Below are 20,213 nucleotides of genomic sequence, written 5' to 3' on the forward strand. Positions count from 1 at the left end.
AAAATAGATTTATGAAACCTTCCTTGTGCAAAATATTGATTATATAATAACTTCTTAAGTTACATAACCACCTCTCACCCTCCCCCACCACCCCAAAAATACCCAGGGCTGAAAATCAGGCCACTTTCTTTCTTCCTCCATAATGCCCTATTAAATTGAGAACATCCAAATAAAATCATCCTAATGTTATTCATGATTATACAAAAATAAAAACTTCATAAATTGTAGTGGGTATTTACAGAAACATTCAACCAAGCTTTACTGTTTAATGTTTCCATACTACCAAAAATGTAGAAAAAATGATGAAACAAATTTTATTATTCCTAAAACTTCTCTGACCATACCTAGGCAAGTTATACTTACAGAAAACAGCATTCCTGCCATTATTTCAACATCCTCAAATTGACTACTAAAACTTATGTTTTGGCAGAATTACCTGAATTAATTAAAAAGTAAAGGAAAACTAGAAATATTAATATAATTATTTCTTAATATCAGAGTAGACAAGTTTTGTTGTTGTTTTGTTGTTTCAACTGTTTTTGTGCCTGAAGATCTCAAAGGATGGTTTATATTATTAACAGTGTTTCAGAATGCAACTATTGTATGACTTTGAAAGAGAAGTTAGGGTTTCAAGAGCTAGTCTTAATGTCAGTTATGAATCATTACACTGTAATTTCATCTCATAGGTTATAAACTAAAAAAAAGACAGTTATCTTTAGTTCAAATGAAAGACTGAATTTGAAACATTCCTTACTATGCCTTTTTGTTTTGATCCAAAATAATTATGTTAAATAAATGTTCAAATACAATCAGACACCTGCCATTAATAAAGAAAAGCTTCCCGTTCTTGACAAACCTGTTTATACAAGTTAACAGATTCCCTCCAAACTTATTTCCTCGATGAGTAGAACATAGAATCCAGTTGAGAAAGGAAGACCCTAGTAGTTGAAAGCAGGTGAAGATATGTGCATGCGTGTATGGATTCATGTATATATATTTTTGAAAGTGCTACAACAAGATATGACTGATACAAGAGTGAATAAGATAGGACATATACCCTCCCAACAGCTATTTCAATGTGGGACTCAAACACATACATAAGAAGACACATAGGTTATCTAAACCATACTTGAGAGTAAAGGATGCTGAGTGGACTGATCATGAAAGCAATCAATTTGAAGGTTTTCATTTTCAGATGTTAGTATTGTGTTATGTGACCATATTACAGAGGCCAAATTAATTTACAGGGCAGAATGCATTTCTACTTGAAAGCCGTGTGTGTTTGAAAATAATTGCACACAAGGTTATGTTGAATTCATATCTAATGGAAAGATTTATAGTTTTAGAAATTTAGCTTAAAAATTCCCAGTGAGGCAGTATGTGTATATGCATATACAATATTATATGTTTGTGTGTATACATATATAGGCTGTGGTCATTTAAAGTGAATTCCAACATAGATGAATGGCCACTCACATGGTCCCTGCAGTCCTTTGAGTGTACCAAAGAGAGTGCCTTCTGCAAGATTTATGAAACATTCGATTAAAGTTTGGTTCCCAGCGAAGGTGTACAAAGTAGTAGACTGTTAGTGTCATCTTAGGTAAGTTCCTTTTTATTTTTATTTTCACTTGAAGTTTAAAGCTATAGAAACATGCTAGATTAGGACATTTTTGGCCACATTCTCCAATATACATAATGTACATTCATTATTAGTTCAATTCAACAAGTACTAAGCATATATTATATAGAATATTTTCCTAGGCATCGAGGAGTATTCAGAATAAATTTTTAAGCCCTTAAGGAGTCTGTTTTATATGAATAAAAACACAATTGGTTTTATTGTTATATGGATGAGAGTTCCTAATTGCACAAAACAACACAGTTTGCTATTTTAATCAAGAAGGCATTAATTAAAGCATATAAGAAATCTCTAAACTGAACTTCCAGGCACAATTTCTAGGACCATGTTTCTTAGCTTTGTAAGTTTATTTTACACCCCAAGTCCCAGAAACATGCAGCATCTGCTAATACCTGTGCCAGCAAAATCGATGCCCCATGCCCAGAATGTTTCCTCATCTGGATCCCCTCAGAATCTGTCCTGTGCAGGGAGCTCTGGCTGGCCGGCTCTTAAGTCACATGTCTGCCACCTGGTGGTAAACATGCCTGAGAAGTGTTCCTTGAATCCTACTGTGGGAAGATGGCATTCAGAACGTGGAGACCTAGCAAACATGGAGGGTATATTCAAAAGATTTGGGGCAACCTGAAATGGCAGTCTGCACTACCACCCAGATTTTATCATACCCTTTTTTCATATTAAAATTCTAAATAGCAGCAATACTGATATGTCTCTACCCAACAATACAAATAGACTTCTTAAACAAAAATAAAATCACCCTTTATCAAAAAAGAAGGTTCATAACCTCTAGTTAACTGCATCCAGCTTCATCCAGCTTCATGGGGTTCTTCAGTGTGTACAGTCTTACTCTCATTAAATCACAATCTTATCTTAATATTCTGTAACCTATGGACTACTTTAAATGTTCATCAGAATCAACATAACCAATATAAAATAGAGTAAAAGGGTAAAAATATAACAAGAAAATGGGAAAATAATATATACTATGTGTATGATACAATAAAAATAGAAAGATCCTATTTTCTCCAACTGGTTACAAAGTCCTATTGGCAAATATAAATTCCAATTCTAAACCTTGATTCCTGGACCTGGGTCTATACCCATATATATCGCGTCTGAAACTGAGAGAAACTGAACCTTACTTCCATCACTAATTCTGAGTGTATACTAATTCCAGGATGATAGCATCCCAACCTATCAATGTGTTACCTCTCAATTTAAATTAAAATAGAGTCTTCCTTGGGTCACTTAACCTTTCTTTAGGATCATCTGCTTCTGAACAATGTGATAGCATGGTAAAAACAGGGCTGGGAGCATCAGTCAATTGCATTAGCCCTTTCACTGTAAGATGAGTTTTTTTGGGCAGAAGTAATATTGTGTATGATAACAGGATTTTAAGCAAAAATCTAATAAGATGGTGTTGCTGGTAGAGGCAGAGCCATTAGATAAGGCAAATCCATATCCAGAAAAAGTTTTTATTATAGTAGCAAAAGACAGCTGCCTCCCTGATGGAAGGGGTTTGATGTAATCTGCTTGATTCAAGATGAGTAGTTTGTTTCTAGGTATATTGCACCATGTCAGGACTTCAAGGTTGATGGCTACAGCAAGTAAATTGGCTATTCAGCTGGGGTGGTAACCCTATCAACCTTAATGATGAGAGGCCCATTTTGTCTCAATGAATAACTTCTATCCCAGAAACCATGGTCACTATTTTATGCCCATTGAGCAAATGCTGTGGTGGCCAAAGAAATAAGTCAATACCCAGAGGATGAATCATTTTGTCTACCAGATTATTGAACGCGTTTATACCAGTGGGTACCAAAGATATAGTCGTAGTTTAGAGCTAATAGCCAAAACTGTTTTGTATTCTATTTTCCTTAGCTGTTACCATGCTACATGGGCACAGGTCCCTTTAGGGGAGATTTTCTGATTATCTATTGCTTTATAATAAACTACCCCCAAATTTAATGGCACAAACAATATTTTACTATACACACAGTTCTATGGGTCAGGGATTCAGAAAGGACACAGTGGTGACAGCCCTTCTTTTCTCCATAAGGTTTGGGCTCTCAGCTGGGATGACTTGATGGCTAGTGACTGGTAGATGATTTATTTTTATCAGAAAAAGCAAAAAGCACTGATATATACTGTTTGTTAATTTCTGTGGTGTTAATACTCCCATGGTGGCTGTTTTCAAACTTCCAACATGTCACTAAATGCAGAGTTGGGAAAAGATGCACAGTAGTGAACCATTATATAGTATTTTCTACTATCAAATACCATTGAAGTAAACAACCCTATAGGCATGAGTAATAGTATAATATAGTAAGATAATTAGGAAGTGATATATTTTGAGCATTCACTATCTTTTAAAAACATTTTATTAAATCAAAGCTTACATAATGTAAGCTTCAACAATAACTGTGCTTAACTACCAGCTCACAAGATTTCTGAAAATTATCCTCTCTCACAAGATAGTATGGACCAGCTTTAGCATATGATTTTCAGGTGGTGACTCAAATATCTGGAGGCTGAAAGATCTACTTGTGAGATAACTCCTTTGCTCTTGTGTCTAGCACCTGGGCTGGAGTGACTGAAGGACAGACAGATTTAACTGGGACTTTATATCTGAGAACCTCCATATGACCTCTGTGGCACAGTGGTCTCAGACTAGTGAGTTTTTGTGTGGTGGCTCTGGGACCTAAGAACAAGTACTCCAGTGAACTAGATGGAAACTGCATTGCCTCTTAGGACCTAGACTCAAAAGTCACAAATTGTCACTGTCACCATACAACACAGGTTGATCAAAAGAGTCACAGGCCCAACCAGATTCAAGAGGGGGGAACATAGGCTATGTTTTGCCAGGCACCTACTTAATGATTGAGTCATGCATGGTTGTTAAGACAAATAAGATGACACTTATCAGTGAAGCAGGGCGACCCATTGGAATTTGGTGGATAAAGTAAATCAGATTCATCTGAAACTTTCTAAATTTCCTTTCTCTAATTCTTGGTGGTACCTTTTTATTTTCATAGTAGTGCCAACATTTCCAAATAAGACACCTGGCAAGGCTCTGGATTCATCATACATTGTAGTTCAATGACCTCTCCTAGATCAGGCTCTTTATCTTTTTTCCGTTATGTCTTGGGACCTCAATAAGAGGCTGTTATGAGCAGCCGTAGCAACTGTTGAGTTCTCTGAGCCTTGACCTAAAATTTAAAACCTTATGCTTGTCATTTTCTTTCTTTAAACTCTTCAATGCAACTCAAAGCACCCAGCTCACCTCATTGTCCTTATATTCTTCCTGCCCTTCAAAATGGTCTTTTGTACATATGACTCAGTCCATCAAAGCCTTACTGTCAGAGACAGCCCATTTCAGGATAACTCAGGTGGTCACTTCAGCAGCTATCCATGAACCACGGGAGACAATGCCCCTTTTTTGACGTTAATCTACTTATTACTTTGTCAAATCTGTCTGGGTCAGATATCCCATATTCCCATTTGTCTGAAGAGTTGTTACTTATAGCCATAGCTGTTAAAAACTGCTGTTTTAATCAGGGTTCATTTATTCATTCAACCAAAAATTTATAAGCATCTACTATGCCAATCTTCTAGGCACTGAGAGATACAGCAATGGACAAAATAGGAAAAAAGTAAATAAAAACACTTCATTTCCTCATGGGCCTTACATTATGTTTTGGGAGACAGACTTAAACAAGATAAGTGTATAAAGTAAATAGTGAATTACATATAGACAAATGCCAAGGGGGAAAAACAAACTGGAAAGGAGATATTTCGTACAGAGGGTGACTAGGGAAAGCCTTGTTGAAAGGTGAGATTTGACAAAAACCACGAAAGAGACAGTGGAATGAGATGGGCATGCATATGTCTGAAAGAGAGTGTTTTAGGCAGAAAAAAACAGCAAGCACAAAGGCCCTGATGTAATAGCATGGATGTCTGATAATGTTAAAACAACAAAACAAAACAACGCTACAAGGAAACCAAATCAGCTAGACTGGAGTGAGCAAGAAGAATAGGAGATGAGTTCAGAGAATTGAGATCCCTTTGGTACTTTTAAGGACTTTGGCTTTTACTTGAGCCAGATGAGAAGACCGTGAGGATTTGAGCAGAGGTATGAATGACCTGGCTTCCATTTTAACTTAAATAGTGTTTTGAGAATAACCTGATGGAAGGATGAAAGCAGGAGGACCAGTTAAGAAGCTACTATAATAATTTGTGGGAGATAATGGGTATTGGGCCCAGGTGGCAAGTGGGTGCAGTGGCAAGTGGTTAGATTCTGGAAGTTGTAGGAACATGGAAAAGATTGATTTTAAAGACTGAACTATAAATTTTAAGATGGGTAAGAGAAAGTAAAGGCAAGAGTATGGTGAGAAGTAGTAATAAATTCCTACGATAAAGAGATTGAAGGTGCAAGTATTTTTAGAGTTTGAGCATTTAAATAACTGAACTAAACTAATGATTTGTGAGTTGTATAATAAAAACTGAAATTAGTCGCATTTATTGATAACAGTAGAATCTATCATGAAACCATAATTGTGAGTTACTGAAATAGGGGGGAAATTGAGACCATTGGAGTACACAAAGTCTAGAAATTTAGATGCCAATATGCTGGAGAAATCAGCATATTTAACTCATATATTTAAATGAGTTATAACTCATATATTTAAATGAGTTATCACTCATATATTTAAATGAGTTATCACTCATATATTTAAATGAGTTATAAAAATCACCAAGAATTACAACCGGGGTAACACTGGAAAAATGACAATAATCTAGTTGCTAAGACATTCAAGGAACAATGACCAGGGTATGGCAGATGACTGTTACAATGAAAGGTAGCAGTCAGTATGACCTGATGTACTGTCATAGCATTCTTACTTGCATATAACAGAATTCACTCTCTAGCTAGTTTAAGTAGACGACAGTGATTTTTAACAGTAATTAAGAAATTCTTACCCAAAACAATCTGTAGCCTAACCTTTCAGGAAAAAATTTTAGAACTTCACTGCAAAGCTGGTAAACAGATTTTTTCTCCTTTTCTGTGCAAAATCATGATTCCACCTCCCATTGAGCAAACTAGATACCTTCACCAACTTATTTATATGGCTTATAACTTATTTATACCACTCATTTCTTGCATGTGTGTAATTAATAGAACCTCTGTGGCACCAAACACTGAGAATTGTAGTTTTTTGCACTCTATGTTGAGAAGGTGGGATTAACATTGTGAGAAATTTGCCAAATGTAAAGAGTGTGATTGAAAGATTTAGATAATCTCCAATAACAGATGTTCTTTATAGCTTCAATATAATACTCATATTGTGTTTCTTGCCTAGAGGGTACAGATTATATCTTATACAATTTTGTATCCTACCTACTCCCATGCAATATTAGAAGCTCAAATAGTTATTAAATTACTGTATAGATGAAGACATCTCTAATTTACAGAGAAACCAGTTTTCTTGTATTATGTCTTATTTCTTTGTAAGTATATCATCTACCTAAAACATACATACATATATATATATATATATATATATATATATATATATATATAAACTGTGTTAATTAGCTTAAGCTTTTAGGAAATAATGCCAATTAACCATGGCTGCAGATTTAGCTTTGATATAGGCCAGAATGTACACTGGGAAATTTACCTAATTTATCATTTTTTTCTATTCATTCAATAAATATTTTTACATATGCATAAATGCCAGGAACTGAGCCAATACTCAAATACAGAAAAGATCAAGACAGACATGGTGCCTATCCTCATGGAACTTATATTTCAATGAGGAAATAGAATGAAATTTAGTAAAACTATTTTTAAGAAATTACACACATTATATGAAGAAATGAAGCAAGAGAATGAAATAGAGAGTTATGAAGACTTGGAAGAGAGAGACCTACAAATGCTTTACCTAGAGTAGTGGGCAAATGCTTTATTGAGAGGGTGATATTTAAACTGAGACTTAAAGGTGAGAAAGAGCTGACCAACTAAGGAGCCAAAGGACAGTATTTCAGGCAGAGGGTACAGCATGTGCAAAGGCTTGGAAGACTGAGGAACTGAAAGTAGGCTGGCATGGTTAGAGCAGAGTTTGCCAGAGAAAGACTAACAGCAGATAAAGTTGGAGAAATAGGCAAATCTCTATAACCTATGTGAAACAGCTTGGATTTAACCAATGCACACATGTATCTATAGAAATCAAGAGAGTAGAATACCATGAATATAATCAGAGATTGGTAAATAAAAGAAAAGCTCTTTGAAAATATTAATTGTATCATCTTCATATTGAAGAACTTTTAATATTACTTTGATGCTTACATATGACTCTGGCCGACTGATCTATATACCTTTAAGATCTCAGATATGTCTGGGGTTTTTTCTGTTAATAACAGGCAAAATTTTCTGACACATTGAACCATAATTAGTGACAGTGAATATAGCAAAATTAACCCATAAAGAACTAAGATGTGATACTAATATGTGACACTGAAATTAACAGTAGCATTGTTAAAAACAAAAATTTTCTTTACAGTATAAGCTTTAGGAAAAATCTTGAAAGAAAATAGTTTTTCTTTACTTCTTTCCACCTCAGTATCTTATATCTGCTTTTTACTTTATTGTTTCAGTAACTCCTGCTTATTTTGCCTAGACATCATTTGTTAGCCTATGCTTTTCACTAGCCTTCTGAAAATCTCTCCTCCTTACTAGTCATATATTATTCTTCACTAGTAAAATTTTAATAACTGATAACAGTTTTTTATTTTCTTTTCATATATCTTTGCTTTTAGTTGCAGAACTGACTTATAAAATAAAATGAAGGTGAAACTCCAATTCACAGAACATTTAAAAGCAAAATTTATCTGGGAAGAGTTAGAGCATAGAGTCTGGAACCAGAATGAAACATTGTTCACTGGACTTTCCCCTAGTCTCTATCATGGTACCAGACACTGACTGGTGAATGTAGGTTCCAGAGTAGACAGTTTAAAAATTATGTCCTTTAACCTCTTTTCTCAAAATGACTATTGCTGGTCTCAGTTACTATATTCCAGTTGGCTGCATATATTTTTCTATTATGTAATCTAAGAATTTAATTGTGAATAAAATCATTAGTGTTACCACTATAATTGCTATAACAACCTATGATTATAACTATAATCACATTTAAAGCAACATGGTGATTATACTCATTTCCTTCAATTTAAAAAATTTAAATGATCAGATATAAGTGAAATTAATTTTGACTTTCAGTTCTATTCTCTAACAAAATCATCATGCTTTGTTCAATGTTCTTCAGTCATTATCCTATTGGAACATATTATGGTGTGTTCTAGTTCTCCTCAATTTAAACTGAAATTGTTAAATCTTCTAAAAGAATGCATATAATTCACATTATATTTTAAATTCAGTAAATTGTTACTTGACAGAAATGCAATTTACTTTTAAGATACTTTATGAACCCTGGTTTATGAACTCAGATTTGTGCTTCATTGATGCTATCTGTAGTATAATCTGAGGTTATCATTAGATACTATATAAATCTGAAATCTAAAATGGAAATCATCTGTATGTATTAGTGACTTGTATCCATAAGATAATTACATTTTCTGTTAAACCCAATAGCTGTTACTGGAGCATTTGGAGTGCCTTGTGTCACGACATGAAAGGTCACTAAGAATGACGGTGGTGAAGCGACAAGCCCAGTCCCCCTCGGGAGTGTCCAGCGAAGTTGAGGTTCTCAAGGCGCTGAAATCTTTATTTGAGCACCACAAGGCCTTGGATGAAAAGGTATAGTATTGTGAAAGGATTGTTACAATTTTATCTCAATTATACTTCAATAAAGCTGAATTTTTTTTTTTTAAAACTACTGGAAAAAAAGGTATAGTATTGACAAAAGATTTCAGGCTTAACTGTGCTTTTGTCATCAGCATCAAGCTCCTTGTCTTCATCCATGACTCTTACTGGCTGCTGAAGTCAGTCAGTTCAGAGGAACACGTCTGAACTACAGGAAAAATCACTAAAAAAAAAAAAAACGCACCCTGACTATTACATGTATACTGGTATTATTCATTATTCATTCATTATTCATCATTCATTATATTATTCATAACCATTTTCTTTTTTTAATACATCTGAATCTATGGTTTATCAAGACTTCTATTACGGCACATGAGAGTCCTAGTCCAGATGGCCATTTGAAATTTAATATGGTCATTTAACCTTTCTGTTTCTCCCTCTCTCTCTCTCATTCTCTCCCCACCCCACAGTCTCTATCCTCCCTACCCCCTCTGAAGTGCGTGGCTATAGATGCCAACATAGGAGACTATTAACTGACAATAAAACATATCTTGAAGTGTAAATTGGAAATACTTTAACCTTTAGAGATTCATATTAGAATCATACAATTTTATTTTGGGGGTTTCTAATATCTTAGTTCTGAACACACATTTTTAAGAGTTTCTGCGGGTAACAGCATAAGGTATTAGTAGAAAAATCTGCTTTAGGTCTTTTTTAAAGTAACTGTAAGTTTCTCAGCTGTTACTCAAATAAGCTCTATGGACATTAATAAGCCAATATGATGATAATATTCTTTGGATATTAGTAAGGCTTATGACATCATTTCAATTCTGTAAAATTTCAAAGAATGAATTTTTTTAAATTAATGAGGCTTTAGGATTTTGTACAGTGGGAATTGGGGCACTTCATTGTAAAGTATCTGACAAGTTCTGAGCATTAAAATCCAAACTAAGGATTATTACTCAGTTATATATAGGTTTTGAGCATACAGACACTTTTTGCTCTATTTAATATTTATATACATATATATTTTTATCATCAGTCTTTCAGATGTTCTTAGAGCAGGGGATTTATGTGGAGTGTGTGCATAGCATATCTATAATTCTGTCTTCTAGATTATTAAGAAGAAATTGTATCTTATTTTTAATTTTAGTATGAGAGGCAACTAGTTTATGAATAATTTTGAGTAAAACAGAAATGGATATTATATAAAAATCCCTGATGAATATAATATCAACTAATATCAAATGTCAAATAATAATTTAATATATTTAATGTTTACTTTCATATTATATTTCTTATTACAAAACTGCATTATTAAGAATTTGCAAGACTTTACATTTATAGAATATCTATTATGTGTCAGACTCCTTGGCATATATTTAGCACACAAAGATAAATAAGACATTTTCTTTACAAATGAGGAGTTCATAGTTCTGGAGTTCACATGTCAATAAGAGGGAGTGGTAAGAAGAGATATATACGATGTGATATGGAGTCTCAGGAAAAGTTGTGACTAATTTTTCCTGAAGAAGTGATGAGAAAGTCAAGAATGTCTTCACAGAGGGGGTGAAATTTGGTCTGGGTATTAGACTGTGTAAGGATTTTTTAAGCAGACAAGTAAACATACTGTAAGCAATATGATCAATATGTGAACTAACCCAGAGCTTTGAAAAGAACATGGCCTGCTCAGAGAAAACTTAACAGTTTTGAGTGACTTGAATGAGGGACTTGAGAATGAGTGATTTGAGATGTTCCCTAGATGTGCTCCCACATCACTTAGGTGAGGGATGCTTTTATGAAAAAATGAATAGAAGGCAATAAACAGCATTTAGGACAAATAACGTAATGAGTGTGAGTACATTTAAGAAGAAAATGGTTGTAGTACAATTTAGGATCTAAAAGTAATTTAGTATATAGATGTTCAGTGAACTTAGCATGACTAAATGAAGTATTTCATACTGTGACCCTAGGAATTGTAATAGGGTTTAGTAACTCACCAAATGTGCCCTGGACATTGGTGAGTTCGGGGCAACAGAACTGATTATCGACTAAGTAATACCTAACAGCCTGAAGGAAAAATATTATGATCTTGGGCTTTGGAGTTAGACAGACTTGGACAAGTACCTTAATTTCTCTTAGTCTGTTTTCTCTTCTTTTGAATGAAGAGAATAATAATACCTACCTAATAGCGTTGTCTGACATGCAAAGCTCCTAGCCAGTACTTAGCATATGGCAAATGCTCAGTAAATGTTAATGAATGTTATTGTTAATGATAAATTTCAGCATTTGACAAAAATTTCAAACTAAGTGAAGATATTGGTATCACAGTTGATTCACATGCTTATTTAAATTAACATTCATTTAGTTCTTAAGGGGTTAATATGTGCCTAAGCACCTTCATAAACAATTCCCCTAAGAATAGCTCACAGCTTCTTGTGTAGATCAGGAGAGGTAAGGAGACAGACATATGAACAATTAATTACAATATTCTATTTTAAGTGCTATGGATATTATGTTAAAACATATGTGGAGGGCTTCCCTGGTGGCGCAGTGGTTGAGAGTCCGCCTGCCGATGCAGGGGACGCGGGTTCGTGCCCCGTTCCGGGAGGATCCCATATGCTGCGGAGTGGCTGGGCCCGTGAGCCATGGCCGCTGGGCCTGCGCGTCCGGAGCCTGTGCTCCGCAACGGGAGAGGCCACAACAGTGAGAGGTCCGCGTACCGCAAAAAAAAAAAAAAAAAAAAAAAAAAAAAAATATATATATATATATATATATATATATATATAAAAAAACATATGTGGAATATCAGAAGAAGATGCAATTAATCATATCGAGGGCAAGAAACTACCAACTTTACCACAGAAGGTTTAGAACACAGGAAGAGATAAATAAAATACAAAAGATTGAGCATAGCTGTGGACAGTTACAATGACTGGCAGTCTTCATTATTGATGTCCTTATTTACATATCCACTGAGTTGTAGGGTAGAATTTACACAATTATCTAAGACCAGCAGTGATTTTGACATAAGTCTCCAACATGTTTATCAATTCTGTGGGCTGGAGGAAATGAGAAGTATACATGTGTTTTTCAATCACTCAGATATCACTGAGTATTTTTTAAAAAGATATACTGGGTATGCATGGGAAATGTAACCAAAACACATGTTACATATACTCCACATATATTCCTGTGATCTAATATCACAGTGCCCAAACTGGATTTAAATGTCTGGTCTAAGATTCCCTCACGATGCTTTCTGTTGCAGGATTGATAATTCCAAAATAAACCCCTGCCATACCTTAATTTAAATTTGAAATGTATGCTTTTCCACCCAAGTCCTTCTTTATCCTGCAACATACTCGTCATTCTTAGGGACTTATTTTAATCCTCAGGGATAACATTTCTCTTGAAACATCTTTTTTTGAGGAAAATTTTTTTCTCTTTATTTTTTCATACCACTATGAAGAAAATAAGTGTAACAGATGAAATTAGAAATCAAAAATTCTAGATGTACATAAATATATTTAGGAGGTTATACTATAGCTCTATAAATAAGCAATCAATATATCTTAAAGACTATGTGGACAATAGATTAATTGAATGTAATTAAGTAGCAAAAAACTAGAAAAAGTAAAGTATATAGCCAAGACCATCAACTGTGTACTTATATTTAGGAAAAAATTAAAACTATAGTTTTTTCTTGTCTAGATAACTTCAAAAGAACACCAAATTCAACAAGAAAAATAAGGATATTATGGCATTCTGCTAGTGCTGTGCTCAGAGCAGTGCAAAAAGCTGCAAGCCTTGTCAGAAATACTATTTTTTCTTATTACCAGTGGAGTTCCAGTTATATAGACAAGATAAAACGTTAGATTCCTTTATACTCTAGAAAGGTTACTCCTTTGGATCCTCCCTTTGTTTTTTCTTTACCAAGTTTAGCAGAGATTAGTGCAAGAGGAAGCAAATATGTTTCATTCATTTGAGTCTTACCCAAGAAATAAATACAGAGAGAATACTTCATTCTCATATAAATGTGAATAAAGCATTCATATCATAAATGTATTAATATTTGTAACATCAATTTTTACATTTATAACATGAATTCAAAATATATTCAGCAATTGTTTTTATTTTCTTGTGAAGAGAGTTTTAGGTTCATTACTTTGTATATAATATAATTTCAAGTTGCAAATGCTGTTATAAATGTATTGAGGGGTGATTTTTCATATTGTTTGAAAAGCTTGATAATTTTTACTGCTCGAAGGCTCAATATAATAAGAATATACATGCTTAACTTGTGGTAAATTTGAAACAGTTTGGAACAGTTTCTGTGATTTTCAGTTTAACAAAGAAAGGAAGACATTTAACCCGCAGTATAGCCTGGTTTCAACTGCTCCTTATGTGGCTTGCATGACTCTTTTAGGAACATCCCAATGCATCAGTATGTCTTTAAATATAGTGCCTTAACCTCTTTATTGCAGTCTAAATGTGATCTGATTATGTTGCATACGTTGAGATTAATTTATATTTAGACTGTTTCATATTGCTGTTCTCATCAACTAGGATTCTTAGATTTTTATCAGAATACCCATATTTTATACCTGCTATTTTAGGAAGTGGACATAAAACTTTACAATCATCCCTATTAAATAACAAGGACATCTACTAAGATATTTGTTGATATCTGTATTCCACATATCAGCAGTCCTCCTCATTTTCATGCCTTTGGGATGTTTGCTTTGTTTGCATCTATCCAAGCACTCATGAAAAAAGTATTTCCCAAGTCAAATCATTAAAGATTTCCTTCTAAGAAGCTCTTGTTCAGTTATGAATCAGCATTAGTTTTATGCATTTTTATGAACAATTGGATATTTGTCTAACAGCACTGGTACCTGGCAGCCCATCTGGCATACTTAAATATCATGAAGGATCCTCTGTGATTATCTTTGATATGAAATGTCCATTTATATATGTATTACTAATTTTCAGAGAATTTGAACCTAAGTAAAATTAATATTAAAATTCCAGTCAGGCATTAATTCTTTCTTATTCAAGATGTATTTCAGGAGTTAAGTGCACCCAGTCACCTGAATATATTTCAGTCATCATTATACATTACTAAAATAATTAAGATTTTTAAAAATTTCTAATTAGATTCTAGATTCATAGGATATCACTTGTTTTTTGTTTGTTTGCTAACTAGAAAATAATTTTGTAACTTCAACTTTAAAATTACTATGTATCTAGGTTTTTAGATATTTTGTGTATTTAACTTATATTCCCAGTTAAATCTTGCTAAAAAAAGAAAAAGACCATTAATTAAAATATACCATTAATAAATTACTAAAATGAATGTTCATTTAAATAATTTATTTCTATAATTAAAATGCACACTGTTATATTCCCATGGTAAATCAATGTTAATTCATAAATAATCTAAAACTCACCATGAATTCCATATTGAATTGAAGCTATAAACTTTGGTGTTTTTTTTTAAGGAAAATTAAATTGCTGTAGTCATTTATTTTAGTTTAACCAAATTTCTTTCTCTGAACTTTTCTACTTTTGACAAATTTAATATGGAGCATATCTATAGATCTGAACATATAATAACTAAAACAATCTTAGAAGTTCTAAGAAAGCAAGGATCAAAGAAACACTTCTCTGAGTTTCATTTGTGTATGAAACATTTGGAAATCATTACTTGCAAACTAAATGTGCAGTCTTTGGTTCTATAAAATATAATGGTTTAACCTTTGGTATCTGAAAAGTATTTAGGAATTCCAGAGTAGATATATACTTTCCAATCCCTCAATAACAATGTAGACCTCAAACTAATACAAAATTAATTTCATGAGCAATGGACAACATTTTTCAGCTTCTAAGAATCCTTTGCTTTTAGACAAATTATTTTGTACTAAATGTCAAAGGAAAACACAGTTATTATTTTAAAGAAGTAGAAAGTTTTTTGCCTATATCTTATGCTTAATCATTGACTGTTTTTCAGATGAATTCATAATAAACTTTTGAACTTTGCCTCCACTTACTATGAATCAGAATTCAGAACAAGAGGGGTTGCTCTTCAACCCCATTGTAAACTCTGTCACGAAACACTAGAAGGACTTGCTTACAAGAAAATCCCTTAATACAGTCATACTATGAGGTGACAATGTAGTCATAGTATTCCTGAGCACTTAAGGCTATATATACTTTAATACTTTTTCAAATGTGACTGTCTCTGATAATGTTAATGGATTCAGCACAGTTTAATATGTATGGGATGTACATTACTGCACATATTTTGGTTTTTCTTCTAGGTAAGGGAGCGACTGAGGGTTTCTTTAGAAAGAGTCTCTGCACTGGAAGAAGAACTAGCTGCTGCTAATCAGGAGGTAACATACCAAACTTTCTCCTCTTTTGAGGTGCAATATCGCTAACCTTATATCCCTTGTGTTTCACGTCACTTTTATTAAAACTGTCACAAAAAATAAATTACATTTGGTATATGCCACTGAACAAGACCTGTTAAAACTAGTTGCCAGAGTCATGCTTTCTGATTTCTGGTGATTCAGATCTGTCACTAAGAGATGAAAGGAGAATTATCATGAGCTAGTGATATGAGAGCTAGTGAGGTGGGGATTTAGAAAGACTGCAGTCAGAACGCCGGGCCTTTTGAGAAGTAAAACACAGCTCCAAAACTGGAAAACATGTCAAAACATGTCAAATATTAAATTTAGAAAATGTTACAAATGAAGCATTGTTCCCATGTTTAGTGGCATCATTGAATCCACTCTTTTGCTCTCATTCATAACTCTAAGAAAGTATTTTATAATCATCCATGGGATTTAAAGAGTTGTTTTTTCCTTAGAATATTTTACTTCTTTGGTTATTTGTCTACAAATGAACTTGGGTCATTAGATAAGATATAGATAGGTGAATAGGTGATAGATAAATAGATCTCAAATTAAATGTATATAGGGCACTAAAATAGCCCCATCTCTCTCTCTCTGTCTCTCTGCCTCTGTCTCTCTCTCCCTCTCTCAGATAATTTACAAGGCTACCTTTTTCAGGAGTTTATTCCAGGAATGCAAATGGAGGTATTATTGTTACTAAAACTATTTAGTAATAACTTCCTACTTTTAAATAATTAAGGAAGTGGGAGGCCAGTGTCATTAATTATAAGTCTTACCAAGAGATTCTTAACAAAGTAATATTTACATTTACATTTCACACATAAACAAATACACATTTTCAACCATGCTAAAAATCTTGTTGTTACAAACTCCCTAGTTTTTTAAAATAAGCTAGGCCAATTAAATGAGCTTCTATAGGCTTTTGTTTGTCCTAGGTTCAACAATTTAAACTTCAGCAATGAATTTCCCATTCTCACAGATGGTTTTGGAGTTACCACCCTTTAACACTTTTCTTTATATAATCTCTCCCATGAAGACTTCACCCATTTCTCATCCATCCAAGGTTTCAATGATGACTCTGGTGAAAAAGAAACCAAATCTATAGCTCAAAGTCCATGCTCTTTTCTGAGCTCCACAAAAGATTGTAAACATTGGTTTGGCATCTCCACAGGACTTTGCTTTGCTAATGTTTGTATAAATTGTTCTCTGACACACGTGTTCAGCAGGGGTTAATCAAGGATTAAAAACCAGCTTAGGGTTTGATAATGAAGACATGCACTAAAGGGACTGTAACCACTTATAGGGACCAATTTTTCTAGTTTACACAAAGGCACCATATGTGCTAATGGGCCTGGATCTCCACTTAATTTTTCCTTGTGTCCCCTTAGGTTCTCTATGGTACATTAATGCAGTGAAATAATCAGTCTTCTTAAAAAGAATATGAGATAACTATATGTTCTGTTCTGAAAAGATCCAAAATGTTCTACTATACACAAAGGAAGAAGCTGCAGAGAATGCTCCCAATTTTGCACAATTACAAGTAATAATAATACATTATTATAGGACTAGGAAAAATAAATTTTGGATATAAATACCAAACTGTTATTATTAGTTGTCTTTGGTATTTGCAAATATGTACTATATATTTCTGTAGTGTTTGATTTTTTAATAAATTTTCATTATGCTTATAAAGAAATGAAATAATAAAGATATTTTAGTCAGATGCCATTTTCCATATTAGATTATTCTATTGATAAATTAATAATAACGATAGCTAATATTTACCAAGTGCTTTAAATCTCTTGGCTCTAGTCTAAGTGCACATATATCAGCAAAATGATACTGGAAGTTAGGTACTACTATTGTTTTACAAGTGAGCCCAGAGAGGTTATTTCTCTTAATGTACCACTGTTCTCTCCTACTTGAAAATGTGGTTATCTTTGAATTTATCTTAGCTCTATGTATTCAGGTGATTCCAATCCATGCATTTAACTATGTCCACAGTCTACCCTACATCCATTTACTCTCAGCTTTTTCTATATACATTAAAACTACTGTAGTTCAGATCTTCATTATTCTCAACTGGGATATTACAGTATGTTTTCTGCTATATAATTCTTCAGGGTTAAAACAGCTAAGCAAAGCTCCAATCATATTGATTATTTTTCATAATATTTTCAGACATGTAATATAATGTAACATATGCCATATTAATATACTACTAACATAATAATATAATTTACATATTTATATATGTTAAAATATAATGGTATCTACTACTAGACCTGTAATATACTATTGAGCACCTCTTCAGTGGTCCTAACCTAAAAATCACCCTTAATTCCTATTACCCCTACTACTCTGAGTCATCTAAGTTCTTGTTAAGTTATAGTATTCACTGTTTTTGAAAGCAGCCAACATTCTTCCTGACTCTAAATCTTACTTATGCTAATGTCTCTCTTGGAATGTCTCCACAACCCCAATTCACCCACTGAAATCATACTTTCCCATTTAAACTCAAGTTCAGACATCACCTTTTCAATGAAATTTTTTATGATTTCTTGCCAACAGTCATTGCTTCTTAGTTTAAATTGCTTAATCTCATTGCTTCAGCATTTATTATGACTGTTCAACAAGTATTAGAGTTAATTATATACCTGTCTAAGCCTAGTTCCCTGAGAAAGAGGGCTATGTCTTGCTCATTTGTGCTTATTTCACTCAGTACAGTGATATAAACCTTGTGATCAATATATATTTGTCAGATTGCATTGTATAGAGTTCATTCTACCTGGTGTTTTCACATTATTCCTTGGCTATCCCCTTAATAGATAGTTTGAACAACCTGAGGCATGCTCAATAAACAGCAATACACTGATCATATTATTAAATTAAGTTGTTTGTTATTTCAAAATATAATTATCGAGTAACTACTATGTGCAGAAAATTCTGTGAGTTCCTGACAGGAAGAAATAGAAAAAAATAAAATAATTAATAAAGCATTATGCAAATGTTTATATAATTTGCACTCCAGTGATGGAGACCAACATATAAACATATAAGTAAGATGTAATTTAGTACAGAACTAAATTAACATAAAATAGAGACCCAAACAAAGTGCAAAAGAGCAGAGAGAAAGGTATTCATTCTAAACCAAAGTATCAAAGAAGGCTTCACCCTTGAAGGAAAACAATGATTTGGCTTCAAAACTGTGGAGAAACATTTCAAGCTGAGCAAACAGTATGATTAAGGAAACCTAAAATTGCCTGTTTTAGGGATAATGGATGATATTGTATTGGTAAGAATTAGGGTATGAAAAGATATAGGAGTGTAGAGAGTTGATAGGATGCAGATCCTAGAGAACTCTGAATGCAAAGCTCAGAATTTGGAATTTATACTTTATGAAATGAGAAAGCGCTGAAGGTGTAGTTTTGTTTTTGTTTTGTAGTGTTTTGTTTTTTGGTTTTGGTTTTGGTTTTGGTTTTGGTAAAGTGAAATCCACTGAAAGTATGTTCTTTTTTTTTTCTTTTTGTGAACTGTGGGTTTGGGTGGAGTAGAGCTGGAAAGTTGACAATCTGATATGGCTAGCTGACATAGTCATCTGATATGTGATTTTGATAATGATGCATCAATTAAACAGACATTTATTGAGCATTTTCTGTTTGCCAGTCATTGCATTAAGTACTGGGTATAAATATATTGATAAACTAAGATATTAATAAAGCAACAATTCTCTCAAGTCTGTTATGGAAGATAAACATGGTAAAAAGTAACTATAATAAGGAGTTATTATTTAAAGGATACAGAATTTCAGTTTGGGAAGATGTGAAAATTTCTGAAGTTGAATGGCAGTGATGGTTGCATAACAATGTGAACGTACTTATTGCCTCTTAGCTGTACACTTAAAATGGTTAAAATGGTAAATTTTTTATTATATACCTTTTATCACAATAAAAAGTAATTACAATACAATAAGACTAAAGTAAAAATGAAAGTACAAGCTTTAGTAGTATTACAAAGGAGAGTAATTAATTGTATGGGCATGAATGAGGAAAAGCAGATGGTGTTACAAAAATCTTCCTAGAAAATTCCTGCAATTTGCAAGAACATGGATGAGGATGAACTTTGAGGGCATTAGACTAAGTGAAATAAGTTAGACAAAGAAAGACAAATACTGTATGATCTTATTTATATACAGATTCTAAAAATGTCAAACACAAAGAAACAGAGTAGATTGGTTGCCAGAGGCTGGGGTGTGGGGGAAATGGGGAGATGTTTGTCAAAGAATATAAACTTTCTGTTATAAAATGAATAAAATTAGGGGATCTGATGTACA

At 33.3% G+C, this 20,213-nt stretch overlaps 1 protein-coding gene across 18 annotated transcripts in view; it reads left to right on the forward strand.

The window, feature by feature from the left end:
• PPFIA2 (PTPRF interacting protein alpha 2) overlaps nucleotides 1-20,213 on the forward strand; it is a 475,760-nt gene that overhangs the window by 284,793 nt on the left and 170,754 nt on the right. For 16 of the 18 annotated variants that reach the window (XR_009565609.1, XM_060306813.1, XM_060306805.1 and 13 more), the window contains 2 exons: nucleotides 9,288-9,452; nucleotides 15,785-15,859. Coding sequence is in view for 17 of the 18 variants with exons in the window: in XM_060306813.1 (XP_060162796.1) it covers nucleotides 9,288-9,452; nucleotides 15,785-15,859 (240 nt within the window). In the remaining variant the exon portion in view is untranslated. The remainder of the gene's footprint in view (nucleotides 1-9,287; nucleotides 9,453-15,784; nucleotides 15,860-20,213) is intronic. The other 2 variants (XM_060306807.1, XM_060306817.1) reach the window with 1 other exon arrangement.

The sequence above is a fragment of the Globicephala melas genome, chromosome 10 (genome assembly GCF_963455315.2).
Source record: "Globicephala melas chromosome 10, mGloMel1.2, whole genome shotgun sequence".
NCBI classification, from domain to species: domain Eukaryota; kingdom Metazoa; phylum Chordata; class Mammalia; order Artiodactyla; family Delphinidae; genus Globicephala; species Globicephala melas.